Genomic DNA, 23,321 nt, shown 5'->3' on the forward strand with positions numbered 1-23,321 from the left:
CCAGCAGGGTGAGATTCAACCTGCATAGTTCTGCGATACATCAAAGTGCATCGGGGTCAGAAAATAACACTGCACAGTTCCTGAGTGGGAATGATGTTTACAGGCTTTTCTTTTACAAGTTTGGATTCTGCCAGGGACATTACATGAGAACTTACAATTTGTTCTTTATAACTAAGAGCCGTTTTGAATAGTAGCCAGGCAGTCTGGGCCAGGTTCTTCTTTTAGTCTCTGATGCAGCAAGGACTGGCCTGATACGAGTTTTCTGTTGACTCCAGTTGGAGTTGGTTTTATTGGGCATCTCACAGGCATAATGCTGGGCCACCATGGTCAACGGTGGCCTCATTTCTCCTGCCTCTCTCTGCAGTAGGGTGAAGGAGGGATGGCCAAAGTAGTGCAGCTTCATCCTGCTGCTCGAGCTTGTCCACACATTTTGAAGCCTGAGGCATCTCTGTTCTAGCACACGTCTTGTACATGGCTGTGTGGCTTCTCCTTCACAAGGTAGGGTGGGCAGCATGATACATTCAGAAGTGTTGTCAGATAAATAGAAGAAAGCTTCTGGGGCTAGCTGAGCATCTTCCACAGAGGGAACAGGTCTTATGGATGCCCAACAAGATCTAAGGTACCTTTCAGATCTAAGCTTTTCAAAGCCTGCCTTAGTCCAGTCTCCTGACCAGCGAGGAGAGCTTTCATCCCACCAGTGACTCCTTCTACCCATGGGCATGCTCTCTGCAAGGCAATCGAAGGCACTGAGGGCCACAGTGTGCCCTTTCTTCCCTCCCTGCCCTCTCACTGTGTGAATCCCATCCAAGTCTGCCTGCCAATATCCACTGGTCTCTGCCAGCATAAACAGTGGCAGAGGGCCACAGGGACTGCAATTGCACTTATGAGGAGAGGAACAATAAGAGATCAGTTCGATCCAGAAAACATATAGAAGTGGCCAAAATGGAGGTGTGACCAAAGCAAAGAGAAGACCTACAGAAATGGTGCCTATATGGCCCCTCCAAAACACTACAGAACCATGGTAGGGTCACCCCTGCCTTCCCCAGCTCTGCAGCCCGGGTGGAGGACAGCAGTTCAGACCCTCTGAGTGCAGTACCACAGGGACGCAGGATCCAGCTTCATCAAGGAGAGCCACCTACTTCAGCTTTGTCCATTGGGCATCATGACACTGCCATTAGGAATGCCAGGCAGCAATGGGACCTGGTCACCACCCCAGCGCAAGCCAGGGGCAATGCCGGGGGCAATGCCAGGATGAGTGGGATGGCTGAGGAAATGAAAGGAAATGTGTTCCCTACTCAAAACCCCAGATTTGGAAGATGTCTTCCACCCTGTCACGTCTCTCTTTCCTCAGGATCTGCTGGCTTCTGAGCTGAAGATTAAGGATTGCAGGCTCATAGACACTATCTGGTTATTGTCTATGAGTCTGGGACATGAAGTCATTAAAAATAACTCCTCTTGCCACTACCCAAATAACTCAGTAGAGTTGAGTGACTGTAACCCGATTTGGCCTTTTGTCATTCTGAGTGCTGCTATTACAAGGCTGCAGTTTTGTGATTTGTGGAGAGCAAATTCCCCTCCAAGCAAAGGCCAAACCTGAGCCAGAGCCTCATGCACCTCTCTGAGAGAGCAGGGTGCAGTGGGCATGCCCAGGTCCTCTCCAAGCTGAGGGAGCCCCAAAACCACCATGTTTCTTGGGGGGCTCTGTCACTGGGGGTGGCTGAGCACCTTCCACCAGGAGGCTCTCCTGGAGTGAAGAAGTGAAGGTCTATCACTGCAATCTGTCAACATTTGGGCAAAGTATACCTTTGTAGGTGAGATAAAGTTTCCACTCCTGATTGAAAAAAGGAGGGGGAGGAAAGGGAGAGAAGTTCACAGCCTAAGAATCCCAATGCTTAGATGTCTTAATTAAAGGTAAACTTTTGCTTTGGGGTGGCTGTGGTTAGAGCAGCAGGCAGAGACCTGACAGCACAGGCTAAACAGAGAGAAAAAAGGCTCTTTCTTTTTTTTTTTTTTTTATTTGCCAAGCATTCACTTTGGCCTCAGTCTGAAACGGCTTTGAAACTGCAGACACCTTCATGTAAATGTTCTTAATAAAGAAAAAAAAAGTCCGCTGCGGGACATTTGTAATCCTTCTGATTTAGATGTTTTCATAATGTGCGAGTTTATCTTGGAAGATGGTGGCTGACCTGGAATTAAAAGTATGGTTCTGCCAACGTAAGACTAAGAGCCCAGACAGAAGACTTAAATATAATAGTATGTGTCTGTATATATATATATACACATACACACATATATAGACATATATATGCATGTGCTATATAAACACATCTCTAAATAATCATAAACTCTTTTTAAAAATTATTTCAGCCCAAATTAAGGTATAGACAACATCTGATTGGCTCAGACACTACAGAGTGGTGCCCCATGATATATTCATTTCCTATTCTGGTGTGGTTAATTGGGTATTTCAATTTAATTACCACAGTCAATAGTACTTTCAGTTGAGTGTCTTAAGTGTTCATTTAATTTACTGTAGATTTAATAAGGCAGCGGTTGTATGTTAAAGCTGTTAACCATCTGGATGGGCTGCAAAGCCCATCTCTTCTCTTGGGTAGCTGGGGGCTGATCCAAGACACACTGATGTCTACAACAGTCTTTCTGTTGACTTCAGGAGCTCTAGACCTGAACTCCTTGGGGAGCAGGGAGGCAGGCAAATGCCTCTGGCTGTGGGCTTCCTGGCTGGGGTGTGTGAGGAGGGGTATTTTTAGGTGCCATTTCTTTTCTGTAGGTACTCCTGTAAAGTAGTAATAGCAGGAAGAGGAACCCATGACTTGAGGCTTGGTAATTGTGAACTATGAGACTGATCCTTTTGGGTTAGGATTTTAAGTGAAATTTCAAGAGGCTTCTCACAGCCTGGGTAAAGAGGCCACAAGCTGGGTCACACCTAGGAAAAATTAAAATAAACACACCAATATGACAAGCCTCATGCAACTGAGTGATCCATTTTAGCCCATCACAAGGTCTGGCAGAGCTGTTCATCCTCCCTCCACCTCCTATGAGTCACTAGTTCATGCCGTGGGTCAGGAAATATGCAAGTCTGCAGGTTTTCAGATCACTAACATAGTGGGAAGCAGAACGAGACAATCATCAGATATCAGCATTGCTTCTCTTGATTTCAGGGGCTCTTTTAAATAGGAGCATGACTTATTTAGGCAAAGGATGATATAACATAGGGCTGTGATTGTAGGGTCTGGACTTTATGGCCTGGGAAGCTGCCCATCCTATCTTCCTTCACAGTCCTACTTGGTAAGCAGGACAGTACAATGGTAAAATACCACAGTATTGGATGTTTTGGAGATATGCTAGTGCCTAAAGATACTAGCAGGTAATTGAAGGGATTTCCAGGAACACCAGGGTCAGAAGTGGCCAAATGTGTACCAATATCCTCACCACAGAGACCACATGCCTTGGATGAATGAGAAGAACTGGGGAAAGAAGAGGGGATTTTAGGCAGAGGATGAGTAGCCAGGTTCCACAGCTCTGCCATGGGACAAGCAGGAGGAAGGCGTTTTGCAGGATCCTAGAGTAGCCCATCAGTGCAGGCCATGGTGACCCCATTGCTTGCCTCCTCCTCCAGTCAACAGCTGGGTTTATCCAGCAACTCCCAGTCACATACTGCCAGTTATATGATGTTGACCAGACCCAGGGCCATAGCTGGCCGGCAGGCAAGCTGCAAGCAACATAGGAGCCACAGGTTCTTCAGGGCTGCGGGCTCCCATGCCCCCCAGGCTTGAAGCCAGGCTGTGTTTAAAAACAAGCAGCAGAAACATCGGCAGGAACAGGACTCCAGCACATGAAATCAAGTGGAGGGAAATTCTTCTGCTGCAGAAAGTAGGCAAAAGGCAACTGGAGATGAATAGCCTGCCTGACAGTTGGCAGACATGCAGACTGTCTGCCATAGATGGTAATATAGGCACTGCAACTGTTATGGCATCTAAAGTCAAAAAAGCAATGAAAAGATTTAACCTCTGCTATCCGGGAAAACAAACAGTGGCTTCAGATGCAGTCAGTGGAGAGAAGCCTTTGCGATGCTTGTGAGAGGCAAATGGTCTAGAAAGCTCTGCTGAGCTGTGTTTGGGATTAAGGGCTAGGAGCGCCTGGGTTCGTGCTTTATTTGTACTAGTCACACAGCCAGTTTTAAAAATTATATTACTGCTGTTATTATAATGATATTACTATCACTACTGTTATTTTCTTAACACATCAAGGGATCCTGGACAACCGCTCTTTATTTCTTACGTGAATGCAAACGGCGTTTAGATTTTTGTGGAGATCAGACACCAGACACATTCCTACATTCTTGTCCGATGTTCAATATTTTTCCATGAGTCAAGGAGAACAAGAATGGGCATATTGTGTAAATGCAAAACTCTGCCTTTTTAAACTGACACGATGAATTTCAGCCCTGCCTCTTTGTCTCTCTCCTCCGAGCTGGGGCATTTCAGCCTGCCAGATTTTGTTACTTACTATCCTTGAAAACAGAGGGAGGGAAAAGTCAGCCCTTGTTAATTCATTGTCCCAGTTACCTAGCAGTGCTGATCCTTAAGGACTGCTGGGTTTTTTTGCTCTTCTGAGATGGTGAAGGGCTGTTGCTTTCCTGCCAGCTCCATTGTGTTCCCTTAGTAAAAGCCTGCAACACTAGAGGCACTTTAAAAAGAAGCAAGGAGTCTGTTGCAATAGACATCCAACAAAAGTTCCTGCTGCAATCCACACTTCCAGTAAACGCTGGTTCGTAATCCAGATTTCAGGCTCCAGGGCTGGTTCTTAATAAAACACTGATACAGGTCAGTGTAGCTGCATCTGTTTACAGAAACAGAAAATTTGGTTCTCTGTTGCATCAGGCTTCAGTACAGATTCACAGACAAGGACATGTATGCAGACAAATATCAGCATATATGGGGTCCCTGTAATTTGAATTCCACTCGGGGAACATGGCAAAACACTTTCCCACCTCTGTTTTTTAAAGTGCGTGTGAAAGGTGCCTCACTGATGACCTGAAGACTTAACTCACTTGTGCCCTCCAGAGCAACAGCTGCCCTGCAGACTGCTCATATTTGGTCCGTGTCTCAAGCAAGACTTCATGGCCTGCCTTTCCAAAGGCTTCTCCTAAGTACGGACCACCATGGACAGAAGTCTGTGTGCAAACAAAGTAAGACTTTTTTTTCTAGACGGACATTTCTTGGAATTTTTGCAGATATTTTGATAGGCTATAAAATGTGTATTCCCACACCATAAATGAGAATAAATATCTATCTACCAAAGCTATTTAACATCTTTGTCAGTGACATGGACAGTGGGATTGAGTGCACCCTCACCAAATTTGCCGACAACACCAAGGTGTGTGGTGCAGTTGACATGCGGGAGGGAAGGGATGTGCCATCCAGAGGGACCTGGACAGGCTGGAGAGGTGGGCCCATGTGAAACTCATGAAGTTCAACAAAGCCAAGTGCAAGATCCGGCACATGGGTTGGGGCAACCCCAGTACCAATACAAGCTGGGGAATGAAGGGATTGAGAGCAGCCCTTCCAAGAAGGACTTGGGGGTACTGGTGGGTGAAAAACTAGACATGAGCCGTCAATGTGCACTTGCAGCCCAGAAAGCCAACCGTATCCTGAGCTGCACCAAGAAAAGTGTGGCCAGCAGGTTGAGGGAGGGGATTCTCCTCCTCTACTCCGCTCTCATGAGACCCCACCTGGAGTACTGTGTCCAGCTCTGGGGCTCCAACATAAGATGGACATGGACCTGTTGAAGAGAGCCCAGAGGAGGGCCACAAAGATGATCAAGGGGCCTGGAGCATCTCCCTTATGACTACACACTGGGAGAGTTGGGGTTGTTCAGCCTGGAGAAGAGAGGGCTCCAGGGAGAACTTATTGCAGCCTTCCAGTACTTAAAGGGGACCTACAAGAAAGACAGGGAGGGACTCTTTGTCTGGGAATGTAGTGATAGGACAATGGCTAATGGTTTTAAACTGAAAGAGGGTAGATTTAGATTACATATAAGGAAGAAATTCTTTACTGTGAGGCCGATGAGATACTGGAACAGGTTGCCCAGAGAACTTGTGGATGCCCCCTTCTTGGAAGTGTTCAAGGCCAGGCTGGACGGGGCTGTGGGCAACCTGGTCTAGTGGAAGGCAACCATGGCAGGGGGGTTGGAACTAGATTATCTTTAAAGTCTCTTCCAACCTAAACCATTCTACGATTCTATGAAAGCAAGTCTAGTCTAAGTAATATGCAAACAAAGTTTCACTGAAGTGCTTTGATAACCCTGAGTTCTGGTTACTCTTTCTGAGAGTGGAAAGTTTGTGAGTACCCTCTGAGCACATTTGACCCAGAGCTTCCTCACCAAGGCTTATGAAAAAAAGGGGAGCATACAAAGGGAGAAAGGAACTAATTAGCACCAAGAATGATATGGTCATTTGTCTACTAGGAATCAGTCTGCTACCTCCAGAGTTTCATATATAGCAGTTCACTGTGCAGCCCTTTGACTGTAATGATTTGTAGTCACCATTAACTGGTGATGTAAAGGTGAAAGGCTTCACATTAGTTATAAAAATGGAAAATTAATTTTTATCCAGTCTAGTATTTTCTAAAGTCTTTTTGGATCCATATTTTGACACCTAAACAGAAGTTTGCTTCTCAGAGATGCTGAATGTGCATCAGTGTCTTTGGGAATTTAGGTGGAAAACAGGTCTTGTTATTAATGTGTTTGACAGTGTCTAAATGCATGAAGAGTATTTTTCAGAAAAATATATAGAGATAAAGTCCTTGTCATAGAACCTTATAATCAAGGAGAGAGAAACAAAGTGCGGCAAAGTCCATTTAAAGACTTGGATATCTCAATAGACTTTAGCATGGGCTTAAGGAAAAGCGTCATTTAGCAACTCAGATTCATCTGATGCAGAATCAGTTTGCTTGGTCAACCCATTGACTGTTTATGTCATTTAAAAGCTACTGATCTGACGCTTTCCCTGAAGGAATCTGAATAGAAACAGAAATTGACATTTCTCAAGTGCATTGTCATTTATGGCTTTCATCTCCTCCTCCTCCCTCATAATATATATCGTTGACTTGGAGACAAGTAAAATTTATACATCTCCTCCATTCACTCTACATTCAAAGTTTTCTAGTTACACACCAGATCTGTCTTAGAAGTGAACAACAAAAGGAAGAGAGGCAAGGAACATGATTTGCTAACTAGATGTAAGGAAAAAAAGGGGAGCTGGGATGGTGCCTGGAGAGCTTGTGGAGTCTTCATCCTTGGATGTGTTCAGCACTTCCCTGGACAGTGTCCTGAGCAATCTGATGTAAATTTGAAGGTAGCTTTGCTTTCAGCAGGGCCGGGACCACATGGTGTCCAGAGGTCCCTTCACAGCTATGTCATTTTTTGATCCTAAAGATCTTCTAAGGAACTCTTCACTAAGACCTTTGCCACAATACTTTTATTTTCTTTATGCGACTAACATGGTAAATGGACAAGTAGCATATGAACTCTCTTTCTACTGTTAGTGGTTTGCAGAGATGGCATATAAGAGATCCACCTATGGAGCTATACAACTGCACAGGGTTTCCACTGCATGACTCTTAGTAAGGACTTACTCTAGGTGCCTGGACTCCCTTATCCAAGTCAGCAGAGCAGCTGAACAGTTCTGCATCTGGCCACACCCGGTGCATCATCAATGTGTAGGCTACAAAAGTGATGCAGCACTGATGCACAAAGGTCAGTTGTAGCTGAAGGATCCTTAGAGTCCTTGGCTGAACCATTTTCACTGTGTAGCCAAAGGAATGCTCTTTCTTGTGATGGTTGTGGTACCTGTGTCCAGTCTTGCAGGAGTGTGTCCCCTTGTTACAGTGTGTTGTGTCAGGAAGGAGATGCTATTCCACTCAGTCATTGCCAAACAGGAAATTTTTTCTCATTTTGAATTTTCAAAGCCAGCAATCACAATTGGCTCTAGAAACAGGCTCAAGGCTGCTGTGGAGGAAAATACAACTTTGAGAATAGCTGTGATCTTTGAGAGGCCTAGAACTGCTCATTTTTCAGTGCTGTTTCTATTTGCATGAATTCACTTAACAAGTGATTGGTGCACATAGGAAATACGGCGTATAGGAAGCATCAACTGTAATGAGTCCAGTTCTGTCCCATTCACTGAAAACTATCATAGTCAGGCCAAAAATACCTGAAAGTTTTGCGGTGACCCTTTGTGGTTTACCACCACAGGAGATGTAAGGCATAGCTGGTGGGGATGGGCTCCTGTCCAGAACTACCAGGATCATCTTCATCAGCTGCTTAGCATCCCACTGTGTCTCATGGGACTTAGTGATGCATCTAGAACCAACGATCCTCTTGAAGAAAGCTGTAATCGGGATAAAGTCATTCAGTACAAAGGCTCCTAGAAGACTGGATGGCTGCAGATACGTGAGCATCCGCAGCAAGGGTTTGCACTGATGGTCTTAGTCACTGGCATTGCTACTCCAAGCCACAAACCACGGTGTGTGCTCAGCAGCAGGGATTTGCATCAGAGGGGCAGGACAAAGGAGCTGAAAGGCTGCAGTGTGCAAACTGCATCACTTCATTACTGGGGAGGTTTGCCAGTCCCGCCTTGGCACTGTCTCCTTGAGTCTCTCAGTCCATCTGAGGGTTGCTGAGGGCACTGTCATTGAGCCTGTTTCCCACAGACAGGCCAAGGCATAGCTGTCATGTTTTCTTTCCCTCTTTTATCCCTTCCCTGCACCAGATTTGGTCTTCACATATTCTTCCTACCTATTCAGTGACCAGTGTAAAACTGTTCAATGTTACATTTTAAATAATGTGATGATGGCATCTGTTGCAGAATCAACAGCTCTTGAGACACATGAACCCTATTGCAATGTCATCTTTTGCCAAAGCAAATCTTCTTGCAAAAGCCAAGCTTTTGGTAGATGCTCTGTACTACCTCTGCTAATCAGAAAGAAAAAGAAATCCAGAAAACTTATTTTCACTTTCTTCAGAGAAGTCTCCATGCATTTGACTTGTCTACTTGTGCAAACATCTTTCACTCATCCTCTCCACTCTCCTTGTCATTTCTCACATTCCTTCTAAGCATGATCTTGTAAGCTTTTCAGTAACTGAATGATTGGGGTTTTTTAGCTTGTAGGTGCCTTTTTCTTACCCCAGACTGCTCCTGGTCCCCTCTATCCACACTGACCTTTTCTCGCTCCTGGAACTTTCCTTCCTGGATGGTTGCTTGTTTCCAAATCTTTCCATTTATCCTCTCTGGTCATTTTTTTGGGTTTGGATTCTTTCAACCTTCTCATAAAATATCATCAAGATGTTACTCAAAGAAAGACCAAATAATGAAAAATCACCTGAACGGCAACATATGCTAGTCTGAGACAACAAGACATTCAGAGTTCCTGTAACCTGCTAATGATCTTCTGTTGTCTCAGAGCAGTTTTTACTATTCATTCTTGTTCTGTCATTCTGTCTGTGTTTTCAGGCTAAAACTGGAACTCAGGAGCACAATTAGTAGTAAATATTTAGATACTGGTCATATGACTCCCATTTTTACAGTTTTCCTCCAGACTTCTAAAGTGTTGGAAATACAGGAGTTGTGAAACATGGCCAGTCATCCTTTGTAAACCCTTGCAGCATCTCATTGATAACAATGACAAATATATCAGGGGAAGATACACAATCACCTTGATTGGCCTGCAAAACCCACCACTCCTCCCCCTTAGCTCTTTCTCCCTTGCCCACTGACAACTGTAGCCAGTCCCCATGAACTGTAGACTAGTTTGAACCTTCATGTTTAATATTTCACATCCCTTTCTAAATATTTTGTGGTCACCTTTCAAAAGTCAGCATCTTCCCATTTCCAAACAAATGCTCAGTCCCTCTTTAGATCTTGCTGAGCTCTGGATCTGTCATGTAGTTCCTCAAACTCTATCCACATTGGAAGAAAAGGTTTATGATTTCATTGGGATTGAATTTACCGCTGTTCAAGTTTGCTAAATATCCTTCTGATCTGCAGTTAATCTGTTAGACTCTTATTATATAAACTTTAATAATTTTCTCTTTTATTTGTCCCTTCTATTGTCCATTCTCTTCATAAGAGTATCTTCAAAGCTCTTAAATCATTGTTACTTGTCTCCAAAACCCTCTAAAGTTTTGCCTGTTCTGCTTGTATAGGTCAAACTCTTGCTGGCCAATCCTGACACAGGATGTTTAAGCTGAAGGTTTTGAAAATGGCTATTAAGTACTGCTTTTACTTTATGTCCTTCTTAACATGGTGAACATGCATGATGGGGAGAGGCAGGGGGAAGATGCTAATACAGGTCAAACCCAGCCATCAAGAAAGTGCAGCAACCTGTTAGAGACATTCTTTTACACAGGCCTGGATTTGATCTTAAATATCACTTGTCCACTGAAGTTTTTGGCAGAGAATCAGGACTCCTTCCTCCTAACAAGAAGCCATTTTGCCAGTTGCTCATTAAGAGTCTTAGCTGATGCAGTGATGGAAGGCAGTTCTCACTGAAGCAGGACCTCCTTGTTCTGGCTGATAGAGTCTGATGCTGGAAGCATGACTGGGTAATAAGCTGAAAGGATCTTTTTTTTCTAATTGACAAATGATGACTGTATCTCCTATGAACTGTAACTTACCTTGCAGAAGACCTCAAGGCCAAACAGTTGGCCTAGGTGTCCTGTGTGATGTGTTGATTTGCAGAGAGAGAGAAACAGTCTAAATATTTCCTTATTTTCCAAGACTGGATGGTTGGCTGCTGTCTTCCTCCATTGATTGAACTTTTGATACAGAGTGTTGCAGAGGAAATGATAGGTGCTTAGACGGGTAATAAAGGCCCATGTGTGTGTATGAATATGTGTTCTAATGAAGCTACAAAGCCTTCACACAGCCAGTTTGGAAGCAATGCTGGGCAGAAAACCAGGACCAGACTGCTCTCGGCAGTCTTTCCTTAGGTGAAATCTGCTATGCTATTGATCTCTAAAAGGCAAATCAAATAACAGCAGCCACATTTTTAAGGATTAAGAGCTTCCTGTGCAAGACAATATGTGTTTTTAATACTTTAAGCTGACTTATGAAACTGGTAAACAATGTGGAGGGTGGTGTTGGATGACCTCTTTTACATGCCTGATCATCCTGTCAACTTTTATAATGCATTTGATATTTCCTTCTCATCAGGATAGGATCAGTTAAGCAGTCACATTTCCCAAAGCTCAGGTTGCATTATGCTTTGTTCCACATTTCATGGTAATAAACGTTGACATAAATTTCTATAGATTTCACATAAAGTGATTGTTAATTTATTCATAGTTGGAAAAAAAAAAAAAAAAGAAAAAAAAAAAGAACAGAAAAGACTTCTCCAAAAGACAAATACACAGCTTGCAGGATAAGAAATACAGATCTTTCATGCCTATTTGTTTTGCACACAGTAATGACTGCTACATTCTGATTAGCAATCTTGACCTAGTTAAAGTGCTATTGTTTCTCTGTGTTCCTATTCTTCTAAAAGACTGTGGCTAGACATCATATTTTATAATCCATCAGATGTAAAATCTGCATAAAAAATATAATTATTGTGCTTCAGCAACTTGGACCAAAGCCCTGACGTTATATTTCTAGGCAGTACGCTGTGAATGATATTGATGCATTTTTAGGTTGGTATGTTCAGTTGGCAAGATATGTGATTTTTCCATAAGTGAAGGTAAATTGTGGGATTTCTAACATGCTGATTACTATTCCAGCCTTGTTCCCAGCTAATGAGAATTAAGTGGATACTTGTCAACCAGGGAACATCCTTATTTGTTACTATAAATTCAGTTTTAGTGGCACTTATTACAGTAAACAGGGAGAAAAATTTGCATTTACCTCTCAGTCAGCATTATTATTGACAGTGGTAGTTATGTCTAAGGATCAGCCAGAGCTAGGACACTAGTGCAAGAGGCCATGTATAGACACCAAGTCTCCTCCCAAAATTACTATGAACAGAAAGACAGGGATGGGTGGTGGGAAAGTTTAGGATGCGCAGAGCAAAAAATCCCATGGCAGCAAACCTTACTCCGTGTGATCAGAACAGTCTCAGGAGCTGATTAGCTAAATGGGAGAGGAGTGAGGCAGAGCAGAGGTGTGCTGACTCGAGCTGCCACGTTCACCAACAGGGGCTGAAGGCACCTGCACCTCCTCTTCCTCGCTGATCAGAGAGACCAGTTGGTCCCCTTCCTGTGGACACAGAGCAGATGACAGGAGGCACCTGGAGCTGGGCCTGTGAAAGCCAGGCTGGAGAGGGAAACAGCATCTGCTACTCTTGCATAGCTCTTTGCAACCATGGTAGGACCACCTTGACCCAACCGCAGTGCTGTGAGGACACACCAGCTCTTGGTGCCACTCCCCATTGTGCAGTGTTCCCAGGACCTCCACTCTCACTCAGTGCTGCATGAAAAATTAATGTTGTTTCTCAGATCAGCATCATCCAGCAGATTGGACTTTCTGAACCTGGAGTACTAAAATTTCTCTGAAGACAACTGTCACGCTTACATACTCAGCCATGTCATGTAGAAGTTGCAAATGAAGACAAAAGATTAAAAATAAATATCCTTTTGCTGTATAGAGAAAGTGCAGAGCAGAGGGGCTGGGGAGAGGTGCTCAGAAGAGGACCATGCTGTTGAGATCTTCAGGAGAGATGTCAGGGTGAACCTGATGCCCTGGGTGTGGGGTAGAGTGGGAACAGCCAGAACCACTGGATTTCAGGAGATATGTAGAAAAAGCGGTAATGGGAGCCCTTTTGCCTGTTCCTGAAAAGTGTGTTTGTAGTCAGAAACAGGCCATGAGGGGGGGTGTGTGTGATCATGGCATTAGCATCTGTGATGGTCCCGGAGGTGGCAGCTCAGGGCAATGCCCCCTCCTCACCCCATGTCAGCCCTGGGGTGCCTCAGTGGCTCTGCAGCTGGCCATGGTGTGAGTCACCATGACCGTCGTGTCTGGCCAAAGGGGTAAGAAAACAAGGAGGAGGTGCCTGGTCCTCCTGCACGCTGGGGAGATGCCTGCAACAGGGAGGTTCTGCACTGGTGAACCCCAATTCCTGCCTGAAGAGGCACTCCCCAGCTTGGCTCCTCTCCAGACACCGCAGGAGGTGACACTGCAGAAGGCTGGCAGCAAACACTGCCAACCACAATTTCAAAAATGAGAGCTGCTGTCATTCAGGATCAGGCCCTAAGTCCCAGGGGTGGCTTGCCGGGTCCAGCTCTGGGTTGCAAAGGTGCTTTCACAGCATAAATAAGAAGTAGCATTCAGCATGTTTTCCTCCTTTGGAATGAATCCCTTTTTTTTGGCCACTTTCATTGTTTGAATATTTTCTGTATTTTTCATGTAATCCCTTTACCCCTTCCCCTCCCCAGATACATGAAGGATTTTGTTTACAGTGCAGCCATAGATACAGTCAGCACATATTGTGAGAAAGTCTAGGAAGTCCAAAAGGGACCTTTTAAAGTGGATTTGTCTGCTGCTTCTATATCAAAAGCATAAAATCCAAAGCTGCTTTTTTAACATCAGAAATATTACTCCACATGAATAGCTAACACTGCCACGCTGCCTGCTTCAAAAGTGTGATAATTGGTTGGGGTTTAAGTTAGCAGCATGTTACAAGTTTCGTCCCAGTTGTTTGACCACACAACCTAAGAAAGCTGCAAACCTTAGTAGGAAAATGTGAGGGTTGGGAGAAGAAAGGTGGTAGGAGATCTTCCTTTTATGTCTTCAGCTAATAAGGATTAATGGAGACTGAAAACTGTCATACTCCGTTATTTTTCTCTGTAGTTTTCTTGGAGCATTGTGGTGTTTTGGTGCAGTCTTAGTGTCTAGCTATAAACATTTTGGGATGACAGTCAGACATGTTACTAACATCTCTGTACAAGGCCAAGGATGGGTTGCCCTGGGAAAGGAATTGTTTTGGAGATCTGCAGGCACTATGGAGATAACTCAGGCAAGTCAGAGCACAGGCTGTGTTTTACTTGTCCTGAGAGCTGTAAGACTCAAGGCTGCTGGATGGTTAACCTAGGACTTCTGTCAAGCGCTGTGCTCCTACACATTGTTAAATGAAGTGAAAACCAAATTCTAAAGGAAGTCCAACTGAAGAATCTGCATGAAGGGCACAAAAAGTAAGATTTTCAGTGAAAGTGAAACCAGATAGACCTTGTAATTTACTGCTGCCACAGACAAATTCTTTTCTTTGCCATATTGGACAGTCCCTGTGGAAAGGAATGCAAGGTAAATAAATGCACATGGGTAATGTCAGAAATGGGTCAAAGATGTGCTAAAAATATTGTTAAATATGGATATTTTGGAGAAAACAATCCCTAAAATTTCTCATTGTCAAATTGTGCTTTTGCACCAAAGAAGTTTTTGTTTCCATTTTCTGAAAAACTTTTGAGCCAGAAAAAAATAATCAATTTTCAGCAAAATCCTTTAGTTCTACATTTAGTAAAATTTTTCAACCAAAAGAAAGGTGAAGCAAAAGCCTTTTTTTTTTTTTTTGCCAGAAGAGAAATGATTTGATACCAGATTTTGATGAGCCTTAATTATTAGTCTGGTGGAACTCCTGGTGATTTAGCCTGGTGTCAGGGAGCATTAGAGAAGAAGCTGCCTCTCTTAATCCCTTTTAAGACTCAGAATAAGTTTTAAATAGAAATTAATTGTCCCTCTGCACAGGACGTGGTGTAACACTGGGTCGTTTAGACCAAATAATCTCTAGAGTTTTGCCTTCTGCTGTTAACATCTCTGAGCAGTTTGACCAGTAACAGCACTGCGCTATCTTTCAAAGGTGATCTCCAGAGCCTTAGCCCATGGAGTTTTAACTTCAGAAAATCAATGCATCCAGCACTCCCTCGCTCTAAGCGCATGAACGCCTGCTGACTCACCAGAGCCTGCTCAGCAAAAGGTCTTACAATAACACAGGCTGCCAGGAAATATATGTACTCTTTGATGGTTCATACAGTGCTGCCCACCTACCTGTGGGATGGAGCTGTGCATGGAGGGCTTCCTCCTCTCCCACTTACTGTCACGTCACTCATTTCCCATCACAGAGCCTTTCAGTATTACGCAGTTCAAGCAGTTTGAGATGTGTAATCATGAGCTCGTTTGATCTGAGGAATGTGCTTGTGTGTTATAGGAACTTTTGCTCCATGTTTACTGACCCAAATCAATCCTGGCTTGCAAATTGGAAGAGATGGAGCTTGTAATCTGGCAAGCTCTTTTTTTACTCTCTGAAGAGTCTGTGCTTTGCCTGGGGAAAAAGGGCTCAAGTACTGACTTTCAATCAATAGTTGAAAAATGTGATTGCTAGAAAACTGCAAAGAATTGAGTGATCTGGTCCATTCCCCTGTGAAAACAAAACAGAAATAACGCTTGGGCAACAGTGCCCCATAGAAGACAGCATTCAGATGAAATAGCAAGACAGAGGGGGCTTTTGATGGACACTGCTCGTCTCGCTGAACAAACATAGACCAGTCTGCTGCAAACTGCTCTGACACATAATTGAGAACAGCTTGGGGCAAGGAGGGAGAGGGGGCTTCATCTCTGCGGGCTGCTCACATGCTTCCCATGCCCTCACCCTCCACATCCCAAACTCATGGAGGATGTGAAATTAGGACCTTTCCTGCAGCCTCAGTGAAGTCCCCTGAGAGTCCCCTGCACCTTTGCAGCCTCGCTCGCTCTCATTACTGCTTTAAGGTGAAGACATCTCTTGACCAAGGTGGTGTCAGCATTCAGAGGGCAGTGTTTGCAAGGTTTTGGGGAGATGTGATAAGCCAGCACTTGCTACCTCTTCTTTAGAAATGCATAGTGCCCTTTGTGGTGGGCACCTCAGCAGAGCAGATGTCATGAGCACAGGAGTCCTCCAGCCCATGTCGAGGGAGGGAGCGCTTGGTTAAGGGATGTGTCTGGAGATCATGGTGCTCTTCCTGGTTCTGCTGCTGACTTGTGCGTGTCACCAGGCAAACCGCTTTACAGCTCACCCGTATCTGCTAGCAGCTAGTTCAAATGCAAAAGAAAAGCAGCTACTACGCACAGCGCGGTGTAACACCTGCAGTTTTAGTTGTATCAGAAAGCCTGGTGCAGGTGCTCTGAAAATGTGAAGACATTTTAAACAGCTCCCTCTGATTCAAAATCTCAAGCAAAAGCAAAATTAACTCAGAAAGGCATATTAACCACATAAAGCATATACATATGCAGAGGATATATTATTCATTATCTGTTCAGCCTTTCTGCCAGCAACACATCTGAAAGCAAAACATGCTGCCAAGTCGTGTATTCTGATGACTTGGGGACTTCCCCATTTCCCAGGAAGACGAATTTGGGGACACAAGAATGATTTCTAATAAACACACTGACAGCAAAAATGATGGTAAAAGGAAGTTTAACTTACCGTTTTTTTTGCAAAGGAAAGTACAGTGACTCATGTGTCAGAAGAAACACTGTTAACCAAAGAGAAGTCTGCACACTTTGCAAGTGACCACCCAAAACTGCCCCAACAGGGGACACCTAATGACAATTGGTTACTCTTGAAGGCACAAGGTCTGTGGACTTGTACAATAGGCAGCAAGATGTCTGTCCTTATGAAATGAAAACATGAATCTGTGATTCAAATGCTGGAAACTTAACTTGAGATATGAGATTTTCAGTGTCAGAGAGAGAAATTACAAGCTTTATTTTTAAAGGCTAAACTCAGTGACCTGCTGATGCAATGGAAGGATAGGTGGGTATGGAGGAAAAACATATTTGTCGGTTGAGCTCTTTCCAAGCAGCTCAGTGGTATTCACAGCAGAATAAAAGTGTTCACACCTGGAGTTCTCTGGGAAGAGCTCTTACTCATAGATATAGCCTGAAGTGGAGGGGAATGGGGGCCACACAGAGTATTACGTGACCGTGGACTTCTGTACATGAAACAGCATGATACAATAATGGGATTGAAAGATCTTGTGAATTGTCCTTCCTCACTTAACCGGAAAATTAGAGTTCTCAGCATCCCCTCTGCCCATCACAGCCTCCCAGTGTATCACAGTTTGTATGGGCACCGTTTTCTCACTGGCACACACAGGTGTTTGTCAGATGATATTGTCCTGTTGCCTCTGAGGCCATTGCACTTCTGCCCAGGTGCAGAAAGGCAGAAGATGAGCCGTGTTTCCCTGCGGCATTTCCTGACATTGCTCACAGCTGAAACAACGACAGCGTGTGTGCCGATTGAGTGAGGGCTGTTTGTGCGTGCTCACTGCTTGGTGTGCACACCTTTAATGTACAGAGCTAAAGATATGACAGCTGTGCTTGTTTAAAAGTGTTCTATTTTTCTATGAACCATGTTCAAAGCAACTCTACTTGAAGGTATCTGCACCTTACTTGAGGGCATATGCACCAAGTTCAAACTTTTCAGCTTGTGGGGCTACATCTTTGTTTTGTGTGCGTGGGGTGGGAATTTGTGTCTACAACCATGGCAGATGAGTGTAGATCAGGACAGAGCCGCGAACCTCTTTTCCTTCAGTAGGCCCACAGAGCTCGTGAGCAGATGAAAGTATTGCTGTAAATATTCAAGGAAAAGGAAATAGTTACAGTTCTCAGAGCAGTGTTGCGTGGAGTGTGTGTTTTATAGCAAATGTTTCAGAACATAAACAATTAGGGCTTAATGTATTAATATACATCTCTGGAAAATAATCTGGCAGTATATCATGGGCCAGACCCTTGGCTGACATAACCTGACATGGCTCCAGTGGCTTCATTTTCAGTTTTGAACAAGTTAACATCTAACATTTTTAATTGTACACATCTCTGGCCAGTATAAATCCATGTGAGATCGGGATGTCTGGATCTCATGTGTGCCATTAAAATGTCTCCTAGGATCTTTGGACTCTACAGCAGTCAAAAATGTTCTTTTGGATCATATACCAAAATAATGAGAGTGAAATCTTTCAGCACTGAATAGGCACAAGGACAGATTTCATGACTGCATTAGTCTCTGCTATCTAAAAATACTTTAGATCTGACTGGCACAGTTACATGGGAGCAACTCTAGGGCAGATATGGCCACCTCCCTGCACTCATGCCCATGGGGTAAGGGGGTCTGTGATCACAGGAGGCAGCAGTGCTTGAAAAATGCTGGTGGCTACAAGGACAGGGGTGGTGGTGTCAGGGACATGTCTCACTTACAACATATTTTCCTACAGTTCTGCCTAGTTTCATTGACTGAGAAAGCCCAGAGTATCTTTCTGTACTAAGCAATGCTTACTTGCCTGTTGCCTTTCAAGATCCTTCTAGCAAATAGACTACAGATTGTTTCTTTGGTGTCATCTAATGATAATTTCTTTGTGTGTCTGCTTCTTTCAGCTCCAAGGCTCCTTGAAGAGAAAATTGGTGGTAAATCTGTCTCCTGTCAGCAACAAGAGACCCAATGGTGTTTCAGAGAGCTCTTTCCTTGACATTAAGAGGATAAGAGTGGGTGATAATATGTCAGTGGGACAAGGTGGACAACATGTTAACAATTGCCAAAGCCAGTCAATGTCAGGAACTATGTCTGTGGGGCAAGGATCACAAAGAAAGGCCAGCAACCTAGCGAACAATACACATGCTAGTGGGAATGGCATGTTTAATATGACTTTGAAAGAGGTAAAGAAAGAACCAGGAGAAACCATGTCCTGCAGCAAACACTTAGATGGCCAGATATCACATGAGAACATGTTCCCTAACAGATACGGAGAAGACTCATGGGAACAAATGATGGATCTGGAGCTTCAGGAACTATTTAATGAACTGACTAATATATCAGTGCCACCAATGAGTGATCTTGAGCTAGAGAATATGATAAATGCCACAATAAAACAAGATGAGCCATTCAACATTGACCTTGGGCAGCAGAGCCAGAGGGGCCCTGTGAGATCTCTGCAGATGGACAAGATGGTGATAAAAAGTGAATATGCACCAGGCATGAATCAGGCTCCTGTGGGCTCCCCACAGATGAGGCCTTCTTCTACAGGTCCAGCCTTCACTATGGCCACCACTGCCATGTCCACCTCTTCACCCATCCCTTCGGTGCCTCAGAGTCAAACACAGGTATCGCAGGTTTCTTCTGCATCCAGTCGGCCATTGCCTAACTGGCAGGAGGTGTCTCATGCACAGCAGCTCAAACAGATCGCAGCCAACAGGCAGCAGCATGCCTTGATTCAGCAGCAACAGCAGCAGCAGAACCAGACAGCCAACTGGTCCACTCTGTCTCCATCAGGACCTTCCCCTGGACCCTTTGTGCAAGAGAAAATCCCCAGTCCTTCTTTTCGCCAGCAGCAGTTCAGCCCACAAAGCTCAGCCATGCTTGGGGTACCAGTGAATGGAAACCAGTCAAAAGGGATGAACAACTATGTTTATAAACCAACCACTCCCCAGAGCAATCCCATGGACATAATCATGCAACAGAAGCCTCAGGACCTCAACAGAAACTTTATCAACAGCGCTCAGACACCACTAGAGCAGCATCATGGCAACACAAAGCCTTTGTTTCACTTTAACTCAGAGCAAACAAACCAGCAGATGCCTTCAGTTTTGGGTTCCCAAAACAAGCCTGCCCTTCTGCACTACACACAGCAGGCACAGGGTTCAGCCCCCGTGCAACAGCCACAGCAACAGCAACAACAGCCGCAGCCGCAACCTGCTCAGCCTCTCCCGAACCAGTCTCTTCAAAGGCCACCTAATGTACCCCTAGCAATGCAGCAAAAAATGATGCTTCAGAAAATGCAGCAAGGCCAGCAAATCTCAGGTTTGCAGTATCCAGTTTCTCAGCAGCATAGACAGGTAAGGCAAATTCCTCCTTATTTGTTACAGAATCATTCTGGTCTGACTAGTAAAAAGGCTTTTCCAACCTGGCCTCATTCCAGGAGATGTGTACTGGTGCCAGATAATGACTGTCTCAGCACATACTTCCGCAGAGCTGGTGATGGCATGTTTAGCACCTATTCAGGTATATCATGGATGTACATTTATAAGAATTTCAAGAAAGACATGCTCATAACACTTTTTTCTTAATGCAATGGAGTGAATATGTCACTGCTATATATTATGTAGATACTTGTCAGAAAGGTGAGAAAGTAGGGCAGATGCAAGCTTATTTTGGACCCCCATCTAAGTTTTCTAGCTTACAAAAATTTAGGCTCTTTTGAATAGCAAAATTTTAATGAATTCCTATGTTATCTTAGATAATGTATTTTACAACGTTAATTTTTATGCCATCGTTTTCCTTAGGGAGGCAGGGTTAGGAAATTCTGGTTTTAGATATCTTTTGACTGACATGACAAAAATACTGTTTGCACATTTGTTATCTGTTTGGCAAAGAAAAACTAAGACTTATCTGTGAGCTTTATAAACACCCATCACACTTCTGGGAATATTCTGTAGATAAAATACGTGCTTAGATATGAAGGTGAAGGTTGCCACAGATATGTCTACAATTATATACCACATGGCCAGCTCCCACCGTGTTATCATGAGACAGCTCTCTGACAAAATCAGTTGTTATAGCTCAGTTAGTCACTGTGCACCAGTATCCCAAGTTTCAGACCTGCCAATCAAAGTTTGAATATGCAACCTCAGTGTACCCCAGAAACTGGAAACCAGGTGCAAAACAAGTAAAACATATTTGACCTTAGGATGTTTAAGCCACTCTGAGTAGTTTTGGTGGGACTTGGGGTCAACACATTTGAAAGTATGGAATAGCAATGTAGGTGTGGAAATCATCTGTGGATGTGAAAAAGAGCTATAAGAAACTACCAAAAGGTGAAAGCCTAAGTCTTCCACAAAGTCCCAGAGAAGAAGCACTGTGAATGAATCATTCCGAACTGGAGTTTCTGCCTCTAACTGTTTGGGTGATCAATCTGATGTTTTTTAAAAAAATAAAGTAAATTAGTTGTATGCATGCACACCTTTCTCCTTTTAACTCTTTCAAATTCCCTGACCAACTAACCATGACTTTCTCCAACAGAAAATCCCTTAGCAAGAAGTACCAAGTGAAACCTATGGGCAGTTTTGGGTAGGGAGACATTGCTTTGTTGGAAGATGCCTGAGAATGAGCATTGGCAAGAAGCCAGCACAGCTTTGCTGTTTTACGGGAGGTCTCTGCTGGCTGTTCCTCTCCTTGTTGGGCCACTGTGTGCTCTCTTCTTACGCACATTTCCCCATTCTCTTAATAGACTGGCAGGCAGATGAATTTTAACAGTTCCTTCATTCAGCCATGATGAAGCTTCCAGCAATCTGTCAGCACAAGGGAGACAGGCAGGACTTTTGCAAACACTGTTTTTCTGAAAAAAATATGCAAGGTCACATTCTGGAAATGAATAAAAGCACTGAGAGTAACTCTGCTTGAGGCAATGTTAGCTCCTTGCTCTGTGTCCTCTTGGGCTGCTCAGGGAGGCAAGCCAACAAGATGGTACTTGGCAACTTGGCCATAGTAGTACTTGCAAGATTTATCATGAGTAGTGGGATCTCTCACCTGTGCAGCCACAAGATCTTTTGGCTTAGGAAACTTGTCCTAAATGAACTTTGCTGAGTGCCAAACTTTAGATACTACACCAAGGACAGAGTTTTACCTATCATTGCAGACTTCTGCAAGTAGCTTTCCAAGTTTCTTGTCATCTGACCCCAGTTATGTCTGCAGGATGTGGCTACCTGACCCACAGCACAACTGAGAGGCATAGAAGCTTTGTAGACACAGATTACAGGGCTTTTGCAGCAAGAATGCTGTTTTTTCTATGCTCTAGGGAGATAACTGGCTTCTTTTAGAGATCCTTAGCAGTTGTTCCAAAGCTCTGATGAAGTTCAGAAAACCAGGTAGGGCTTTCTCAGTAGAGCATTCTGTAGCTGCTGGAATGATATGTAGAAATACGATCCATAAATTGCAGAGTTTCGGAAAGGTTTGAACATAACTGTTCACCTGGCTGTATTTGTGAGTTCCATGGACTCCTTTAGCTCCTGCCTGCACAGCTGCAAGAGCCCACCAACCCCTTGGTCAGGGTTTGCTTGCCCCATGAGTCTAGTCTGAATATTAAATCAGAGTGGGAGGTGACACCGCTAGTATTATCTTCTAATAAAGACAACAAAGGTCAAAGCAACCTCGTGGGTCAACCCCCGCTGATTTTAGCAATGGGGACATCACCTCATTTAGGCTGCACAGTCTTCTCTCCTAGAGGATTGTCTCCCAACTTTGAGGATTCCTACACATCATTAACAGTAATGAATGATTAATTACCATAATTTACTAATTAACTTCATGATTAATATTTATTTTACTCATGCCTTAGTTCTTCATGAAGAATCAAGGGTTGATTCTGCTTGGTGTCATTCAACTCCTCCTCATAGCATTATAATTTTGGACTGTAAGGACCATCTCAAAACTGTCTGGAATGCTTTGTTGATGGAAATGTGAGTGCACATTCATAAAGGGTTGCTGTGACTTTGCCATCAGATAACACTGACTGGAACACTATAAATTCACATTTTTAGCTGAACCAGCTCACTCTCTCGATTTTTACTCCCCAAGCATTAAGATCCCCCAAAATTATTTGAACTTGGCTTTATCAGCCCAAGCTGGCTAACTGGAAATGTAAGGCTTATAATTTCTCTGCTTGTCACATTAACTTTGTGTCAAACTGGAGCAAACTTATAGTGGGATTTGCTAATTAGATGTCTTTTGCCTCTAGGGAAAAGTCATAAAAATGGAAATTATCTCGGTTTCCTGGAAGGTTGATCTGAATGAAGGGTTTGTTTGCTTCTTTGTTTTATTCTCCATTTTTGTGGGGAAGATTCACCTTTCCATTGTCTATCAGGATGCAACATATGCACAGTCATGAAAAAAACTCTTAGAAATTCAACACTCTCTTTCTTTAGGGAATATTTAGAAGCTCCAAATTCCGCACAGGTTTAATCAGGTTTGCAATACAGAACCTGGGCTGATATGGGGAAAATCTATAACTGGACTTGGATAGAAGTTTGAAGTCTAACTTCCTTCTTGTGAAGAAATGTAGTCTAGTCAGTGAAAGATGCTTCTGAAGTACAACTTAAGGTCTCTGAACAAAAAACTTGAGGTTTTTAACTACTCTAAGAAATTCCACACATATTTTCAAAATTTTTGATCAGCCGTAAGACTTGTTCAATAAAATCCATTAGTCTTATGTAAAGAAGTCAAAAAACAATTAAATAAAATATTATTCATCCCCTTCTGGTTTTGACCTAAAGACAAATTAAACTCAGAGGT

General features: G+C 43.6%; 1 protein-coding gene across 1 annotated transcript in view; it reads left to right on the forward strand.

Annotated features, from left to right (window-relative positions):
- Positions 1-13,001: 13,001 nt before the first annotated feature.
- MAML2 (mastermind like transcriptional coactivator 2) overlaps positions 13,002-23,321 on the forward strand; it is a 79,621-nt gene continuing 69,301 nt past the window's right edge. The window contains exons 1-5 of the mRNA XM_074860794.1: positions 13,002-13,006; positions 13,447-13,499; positions 15,588-15,772; positions 16,385-16,486; positions 18,416-19,870. Of these exons, the coding sequence (XP_074716895.1) occupies positions 13,002-13,006; positions 13,447-13,499; positions 15,588-15,772; positions 16,385-16,486; positions 18,416-19,870 (1,800 nt within the window). The remainder of the gene's footprint in view (positions 13,007-13,446; positions 13,500-15,587; positions 15,773-16,384; positions 16,487-18,415; positions 19,871-23,321) is intronic.

The sequence above is a fragment of the Strix uralensis genome, chromosome 2, assembly GCF_047716275.1.
Source record: "Strix uralensis isolate ZFMK-TIS-50842 chromosome 2, bStrUra1, whole genome shotgun sequence".
Taxonomy (NCBI): Eukaryota; Metazoa; Chordata; class Aves; order Strigiformes; family Strigidae; genus Strix; species Strix uralensis.